Genomic DNA, 9,044 nt, shown 5'->3' with positions numbered 1-9,044 from the left:
TCCCGACTCTTAATACATTGTGTTTCCTTCTGGAGCATCAGTGACTGTTTGAACCTTTTGTAAGTGTGAAAAGATGGATCTCAATTTCACACAATCATTGTCGGAAAGGGCTCAAATACGCAAAAGATGCAGGAAAACCAAATAATTTCAAAAAGTTTTATGAAGAACAGCAGGCAGTTTAACTGTTCAGGACAAACAAGGGACTCATGAACAACTATCACAATACAAAACAAACAAACAAAAAACAGCTGTGGATCATCCAGGTAACAACACAGTATTAAGAATCAAGCGTTTGTAAACTTTTGAACGGGGTCAATTTTATAAATTCAACTATTATTTTCTCATCTGGACTATATGTAAACGCCTTTTATGTGAAATATCTTATTCAGGTCAGTACTAAATAAAAAATAACATGCATATTTTGGTAAAGTAATTAACCTTTTGCAGATACTGCAAATTGTATGTAAACTTTTGACCACAACTGTATATTTTTAAATTACTACTTTTGATTATTCTGTTCTTTATATAGTATACATTTTTTAATGTACAGTAGTATGTTTAAAGCACAAAACAAATAAAAAAATAACAATAACAGCCAAATTAAGGCTTTAGAATAATCATTGTTCAAGACATTTTAGAATACATTCTTTCAACATTTTTTTCACATATATTCTTTTTTTTAATAATGTACATTTATAACACTATACTTTGTTGTGTGAGTATTTCTAATACAGTAGCTGAGAGAGTGACAGCAAATTTAACATCTTTCTCTCTTCTGAACATAATCAATCTCAGTATTTTTCACTCTTTTGGAAAGTTGTAGAAATGCTATCGTGTTTTTTTTTTTTTCCTTTTTGTGAAAGTGACGTGACATGTGGCCAAGTATGGTGACCCATACTTGGAATTAGTGCTCTGCATTTAACCCATCCAAAGTGCACACACACAGCAGTGAACACACACCCGGAGCAGTGGGCAGCCATTTTTGCTGCGGGGCGCCCGGGGAGCAGTTGGGGGTTCGGTGCTTTGCTCGAGGGCACCTCAGTCATGGTATTGAAGGCGGGAGAGAGCGCTGTACATTCACTCCCCCACCTACAATCCCTGCCGGTACGATACTCGAACCCGCAACCTTTGGGTTACGAGTCCGACTCTCTAACCATTAGGCCACAACTTCCCCTTTTTGCAACTTTTTGCAATTGGAGCAAATGGTAACACAAAAAAAAGAGATATTTGTTGTAGTTTCCATTCACCACGTTTACTCATCTATGATGACTTACACTTCTGAGAACCCTTAAAATGTGAAAAGGGTCCATTATGTAACCAACAGCGTTGACGCCAATTGAATTCCCATTGGTCGTCTTGCATGTATTTGCATAGTGAATTTTGATTGCTGTTTTTATAGCATCTTTTTTTCACTATATAGCCGCCTTACACTGCAAAGGTAGTGTCTCATATGTAGATTCTCATACACAGTGGACAAAAACGCGAGTGTCATAACAATGACAAAACCTAAAAGCTTACACACTACTCTCTCCCTGCCTTGCCAGCACTGTTATTTCCTTTAAGAAATGTAAATCTAGTTGAAAATCTTCAACTGAAATTTATTTAGCATATGAAATCCAATAAACAGAATGCAGGTATGCAGAAATACAAACTGTTTTGAGACCATAAAACATGGTGCATTCATTTACGAATTAATCTGCTGGCAAAATGAATATGTCAGATAGAGAAGGCTGTGTCTGTCCAAAGAGTCCCCAGGCTGTAATGAGATCAAAGTTCAAGGTTTAACAGTGGCAATGAGTCTCTGAGACATGACTGCCATATTTCATTGTGGAGACAGGGAACTATCATGTAAAGCTGTTAGGACAGACTACAGCATCACACAAGAACAAACCGGAGTCTGTGAACAAGAGCTCTGACACATACTTTTCATTGGTAAGAGCTGAGTATCACTAGACCCGCTATTGACAGGATTTCCAACTATTTGATGTCCAGCACTGCCACAAGTGACTGTCTGTGCCTTTTTCCCTAAAAATGGGTTGAAAAATAGGTTGTGCTGCCGTTGGTGGTGTGTGCAGGCATAAACCCAGCTTGTCAAATCAAGTTGGTTTATTGTCATTTCTCTGTATGACAGAGGTGGAACAAAATACAGTGTCTGTTAAGCCACACTGCAGAACATATCATAGGTCTATACAATATCAACTTTTAACACAGTGATGGTAAATATATTTAAAGGGATAATTCACCCAAAAATGAACATTCTGTCATCATTTATTCACTCTCAAGCTGGAATGGAAGTTAATGGGGGCCATCAACTACAACGGCGTTTTAGTGCCACGTTAAATTAAAGAGATTAAAGTTGTAATATTTTGAGGAAAAAGTCAAAATTACGAGAATAAAGTTGTAGCAATATGAGAATAAAGTCAAAATATTTTGAGAATAAAGCCAAAATTACGAGAATAGAGTCAAAATATTTTGAGAATACAGTCAAAATATTTTGAGAGTAAAGTCCAAATATTTTGAGAGTAAAGTCAAAATTACGAGAATTAAGTCGTAGCAATTACAAGATTTAATTTATAATATTAAAGAGTGTGAAAAACACATTATTGTAACACATATTGTTTGTATTTCGCTATAGAACTGACAGAAATTGAAAGCTGAGACTTTGTTTTATATTAAAAGCACCAAAAGTGCAAAGCTTATTGCTATTATTGGGTGGCTGGCGCAATACAAATAATTAATGCATTTTAAGACATTAAATATTATTTCCGAACATACTGTCCCTGCGAGTATATGACACATGGTATGATTTCTGCTAATAATCCCACATATATTCAAATCAATTGCCAGGCCACTGGAATTTCTCCCGGTGCTCCCAATCTGGATCATTTGCATGCGCAATATACAGTATACTCTCAAAATATCGTAATCTTGTAATTGCTACGACTTAATTCTAGTAATTTTGCCTTTATTCTCAAAATATTTCAACTTTGTTCTTGCAATTTGGATTTTTTTTCTCGTATTGCTACGACTTTATTATCGTAATTTGGACTTTTTCTCAAAATATTACGATTAAAAAATTTTTTTTTTTAGCATGACACTAAAACACCATCGTAATCAACTGTTTGGGTACACACATTTTTTAAAATATCATTTGTATCCAGCAGAAGAAAGAAATTTACACAGGTTTGAAACAACCTGAAGGTAAGTAAATGATGACTGTTTTCATTTTGGATGAACTATGCCTTTAATACAATACTATGGCAAATTAGAATAAAGATATTCTACTTAAAGATTCTATATACTACTAAATGAATTACGGAAATGCAGTATTGCAGTGAGGTAAGCATTTTGCTGTGAAAGTAGAAATCTAACCCCAACCCAACAAGTAAATGTCTGTGTGTGTTCAATCATTTGACAAACCTAAATAATACACAGTTCTGTTCATAAGTTCACATAAATTTGGTTGTCAATAGAATTTTTGTCTTTGGGTGGTGTGGCCTAGTGGTTGTAATGTCAAGGCTGGTAATTGTTTCAATTTTCAAACTGGTTCATCTGAAAGGTTGCTGGTGTAGTGTGAGGAGCAAGCCATAATAAGCCATCACCATTGTGCCCTTGAGCAAGGCACTTATTCCCAGGTTGCAGCAGGGGGGTTGTTCAAGTTCATAGCAGTGTTCTAAGGGGACATCTAAAAGTCACCGAATCGAGTTCAACTGGACCTGCGTGGTGATAAATAAAGATTATATTACATCTTCACTGCTTGTGCTCTACACTGCCTTATAAAAGCAAGACATAGTGACAGGTTTTTGAATCATTTGATTTCAGTTTTCACACTGTTTTCTCTGAATTGGAGTATAGTTTTGCTAAATCGTAGCATGAAAAGCCAGATTTCAGTAACTCAATTTTGAGTTATCTTGTTGTAGTTGTGTGACAAAACATATTAGTCCAATATCCAGTTGTAGATGAGTGCTTTTCATTGTCAGTGCAGGATTTTGTAGAAGGGATTAAAATATATGACAAAATGGGGCAGTGAGAAAGTTTTACAGTTTTATGAGTTTACTGTCAGACATGCATACATTATTAAACTCTCTTTGTATCGAAGATCACCTAATAATTTCTCCCTAGTGTAGTTAGTGGCTCTTACAACAATGAAGGTGAATTGGTTAGAAATGACACTACTTAGAAATCAAAAAGCACTTCATAAGAGACTGTGAAAGACAGTAAGCTTCATTCTACCTGATCTCCTGAAATATAATATCTGGCCTAGTTTCATATTCTAAACTTCCAATGACAACAAAGATCATAGGATGGAAAGGTCAGACATATTGTCGGGTTATGTTAGACTTTTATGATGCTTAAAAAGGGAAATGGAGCACCATAATCTCCTGAGAAGAGAGAGAAATCAAGAACTGAAAGGCGAAAGACTAATTTAACGCACAGTAATCATGTTATTATATTATTAAATTCTATCAATGCTATGGCAAGTTTGTTTGCTTTTTGAGAATAGATTGTATATGTATTTTATGTGTAAAGTTATTACATTGTCCATGTTTAGTCAATTTAACTAAATCTTTAATACATTTTTTGTAAATCTTGGATATTGTACATATGCACTGTATATATTCCTGCATGGTTTAGATGGTGGGGATTATTCTTCTGAATAACAACCACAGGATCATCTAAACACAAGTGTCTGATTAAAATGCTTCTATCCCTAATTGATTTAATACCTAGCACGGCCTTAAATGTACCCCTGAGACGAAACACTTGGCTGCTTGGGGGACTTCAGAGGCTTGTTTGGAATAAATCATTAGCTGCTGTTTGCTCCCGTAATGACTATAGGATGAGATCTGCCATTCTGTTTGTAAACTCACTTACAGTATCAACTCCACTAGTGTACCATATATCCTTTTTATATGAACATCTTTAAATCACAGAAATGTAATTAAATTTAGCTGTGCACATGCAGTAAAATCTGTATTTCTGTTGCCACGTTAAATTAAAGAGATGAAAGTTGTAATATTTTGAGGAAAAAGTCAAAATTACGAGAATAAAGTTGTAGCAATATGAGAATAAAGTCAAAATATTTTGAGAATAAAGCCAAAATTACGAGAATAGAGTCAAAATATTTTGAGAATACAGTCAAAATATTTTGAGAGTAAAGTCCAAATATTTTGAGAGTAAAGTCAAAATTACGAGAATTAAGTCGTAGCAATTACAAGATTTAATTTATAATATTAAAGAGTGTGAAAAACACATTATTGTAACACATATTGTTTGTATTTCGCTATAGAACTGACAGAAATTGAAAGCTGAGACTTTGTTTTATATTAAAAGCACCAAAAGTGCAAAGCTTATTGCTATTATTGGGTGGCTGGCGCAATACAAATAATTAATGCATTTTAAGACATTAAATATTATTTCCGAACATACTGTCCCTGCGAGTATATGACACATGGTATGATTTCTGCTAATAATCCCACATATATTCAAATCAATTGCCAGGCCACTGGAATTTCTCCCGGTGCTCCCAATCTGGATCATTTGCATGCGCAATATACAGTATACTCTCAAAATATCGTAATCTTGTAATTGCTACGACTTAATTCTAGTAATTTTGCCTTTATTCTCAAAATATTTCAACTTTGTTCTTGCAATTTGGATTTTTTTTCTCGTATTGCTACGACTTTATTATCGTAATTTGGACTTTTTCTCAAAATATTACGATTAAAAAATTTTTTTTTTTAGCATGACACTAAAACACCATCGTAATCAACTGTTTGGGTACACACATTTTTTAAAATATCATTTGTATCCAGCAGAAGAAAGAAATTTACACAGGTTTGAAACAACCTGAAGGTAAGTAAATGATGACTGTTTTCATTTTGGATGAACTATGCCTTTAATACAATACTATGGCAAATTAGAATAAAGATATTCTACTTAAAGATTCTATATACTACTAAATGAATTACGGAAATGCAGTATTGCAGTGAGGTAAGCATTTTGCTGTGAAAGTAGAAATCTAACCCCAACCCAACAAGTAAATGTCTGTGTGTGTTCAATCATTTGACAAACCTAAATAATACACAGTTCTGTTCATAAGTTCACATAAATTTGGTTGTCAATAGAATTTTTGTCTTTGGGTGGTGTGGCCTAGTGGTTGTAATGTCAAGGCTGGTAATTGTTTCAATTTTCAAACTGGTTCATCTGAAAGGTTGCTGGTGTAGTGTGAGGAGCAAGCCATAATAAGCCATCACCATTGTGCCCTTGAGCAAGGCACTTATTCCCAGGTTGCAGCAGGGGGGTTGTTCAAGTTCATAGCAGTGTTCTAAGGGGACATCTAAAAGTCACCGAATCGAGTTCAACTGGACCTGCGTGGTGATAAATAAAGATTATATTACATCTTCACTGCTTGTGCTCTACACTGCCTTATAAAAGCAAGACATAGTGACAGGTTTTTGAATCATTTGATTTCAGTTTTCACACTGTTTTCTCTGAATTGGAGTATAGTTTTGCTAAATCGTAGCATGAAAAGCCAGATTTCAGTAACTCAATTTTGAGTTATCTTGTTGTAGTTGTGTGACAAAACATATTAGTCCAATATCCAGTTGTAGATGAGTGCTTTTCATTGTCAGTGCAGGATTTTGTAGAAGGGATTAAAATATATGACAAAATGGGGCAGTGAGAAAGTTTTACAGTTTTATGAGTTTACTGTCAGACATGCATACATTATTAAACTCTCTTTGTATCGAAGATCACCTAATAATTTCTCCCTAGTGTAGTTAGTGGCTCTTACAACAATGAAGGTGAATTGGTTAGAAATGACACTACTTAGAAATCAAAAAGCACTTCATAAGAGACTGTGAAAGACAGTAAGCTTCATTCTACCTGATCTCCTGAAATATAATATCTGGCCTAGTTTCATATTCTAAACTTCCAATGACAACAAAGATCATAGGATGGAAAGGTCAGACATATTGTCGGGTTATGTTAGACTTTTATGATGCTTAAAAAGGGAAATGGAGCACCATAATCTCCTGAGAAGAGAGAGAAATCAAGAACTGAAAGGCGAAAGACTAATTTAACGCACAGTAATCATGTTATTATATTATTAAATTCTATCAATGCTATGGCAAGTTTGTTTGCTTTTTGAGAATAGATTGTATATGTATTTTATGTGTAAAGTTATTACATTGTCCATGTTTAGTCAATTTAACTAAATCTTTAATACATTTTTTGTAAATCTTGGATATTGTACATATGCACTGTATATATTCCTGCATGGTTTAGATGGTGGGGATTATTCTTCTGAATAACAACCACAGGATCATCTAAACACAAGTGTCTGATTAAAATGCTTCTATCCCTAATTGATTTAATACCTAGCACGGCCTTAAATGTACCCCTGAGACGAAACACTTGGCTGCTTGGGGGACTTCAGAGGCTTGTTTGGAATAAATCATTAGCTGCTGTTTGCTCCCGTAATGACTATAGGATGAGATCTGCCATTCTGTTTGTAAACTCACTTACAGTATCAACTCCACTAGTGTACCATATATCCTTTTTATATGAACATCTTTAAATCACAGAAATGTAATTAAATTTAGCTGTGCACATGCAGTAAAATCTGTATTTCTGTATTAGTGCTCTAGGAAAATGGTACGATCAAGCAATAAACTGTCAGACTCTGTTCCATGTTTTGTGTGTGTCCTGCTCCCCATGTGCCTTCCCATGCCCTTATTTGGTTAGTTCCCTGTTCCTCCCCTGATTAGTGTTTCATTACTCCCAGGTGTGTCTCGTCATCCCCTCCTCCTGTGTGTATAAATAGTGTTCCCACTCCCAAGTTCTCTGTCCGCTGTTAAACGTCTTCCTGAGTTCGTCTCCCTTGTGTTCCTGAAAATAAAGTCTTGGTAAAGTATTCTCCAGCGTCTCCTCGTTCCTCGTGTGTGTGCATCGTGACAGACCAGCGGACCAAAACCGAAAGTAAGCAGCGCCCCTTCTCCTTGTTTTTTCTTTTTCCCGTTTTTTGAAAGTTTTTGTTTCCTGGTCTTGGTAAAGTATTCTCCAGCATCTCCTCGTTCCTCGTGTGTGTGCATCGTGACATAAACAAGTGATTCAGTAAAAATTTATAGTAAACATTTGTCTACCAGTCCTTGAAATTTACTCTAATTATTGGTTGTGTGTAAAGAAATCATTACTATGCATGGGATATTGGTTAATTTTGATACTAAATCTGGCGTCCATTGAGAATGGAGAAAATTTAAAATTCTTTCAAAGTGTTTTGATGATCTCACATATTGTGATATACATCACATATATTCACTATGCAATATTATGGTTTCATGACCTATATATTAATATAATTGAATTTTGCAAGGTTAATTGTAAATTTCCCTCATTTCTACTTTTTATGTTAGGAGTGTGAGACTCATCCTTGTCTTAATGGAGGCTCCTGTGTGGATCTTCTGGACAAATACGCCTGCATATGTGCAGAAGGTTTCACTGGGAAGAACTGTGAGATTGACCAGAATGTGTGTCTGCAGACGTCTCATAATTTCTCCCTGTGTTTCAATGGAGGGACATGTCTGGATGGACCAGGGGCCAATTTCACATGCAGGTAAAAACAAGACTCTAGATGTAACTTTAGGTGTTTGTGTATGATGTTTAACCATTTTTTTTTTTTTTTTTTTTCCAGTTCTCATTCTAATTTCTTGAGCCTTGTGAACAGCATTTCCTATCCAGGGCTGCATTGAAAAGGCAACTTGATCGTAGAGACTATTGTGGCAATGGTTTATTTGATCTACGTATGCTTACAATGCTTTTGGGAAACACAAATTAAGGCCTTAAAAGTCTTAAATCAGAGGAGAAATACTTAAATTCATTAAAGGGGTCATATGATGCGATTTCAAGTTTTGCTTTCTCTTTGGAATGTTACAAGCTCTTGGTGCATAAAGAAGATCTGTAAAGTTGCCAAGACTAAAGTCTCAAATCCAAAGAGATATTCTTTATAAGAGTTAAGAGCCAACCACCCCTACCTAAAACGG

The 9,044-nt window shown here is 35.1% G+C and overlaps 1 protein-coding gene across 1 annotated transcript in view; it reads left to right on the top strand.

The window, feature by feature from the left end:
• The window catches only part of LOC107664247 (neurogenic locus Notch protein-like), a gene marked incomplete at its 3' end in the record, with an annotated part of 181,907 nt that overhangs the window by 132,379 nt on the left and 40,484 nt on the right, over nt 1-9,044 (top strand). The window contains exon 27 of the mRNA XM_016454770.1: nt 8,418-8,617. Coding sequence (XP_016310256.1) covers nt 8,418-8,617 — 200 coding nt within the window. The remainder of the gene's footprint in view (nt 1-8,417; nt 8,618-9,044) is intronic.

Source organism: Sinocyclocheilus anshuiensis, unplaced genomic scaffold, assembly GCF_001515605.1.
Source record: "Sinocyclocheilus anshuiensis isolate Anshui unplaced genomic scaffold, SAMN03320099.WGS_v1.1 scaffold425, whole genome shotgun sequence".
NCBI lineage: Eukaryota > Metazoa > Chordata > Actinopteri > Cypriniformes > Cyprinidae > Sinocyclocheilus > Sinocyclocheilus anshuiensis.
This window is presented reverse-complemented; position numbering and strand designations above follow the sequence as displayed.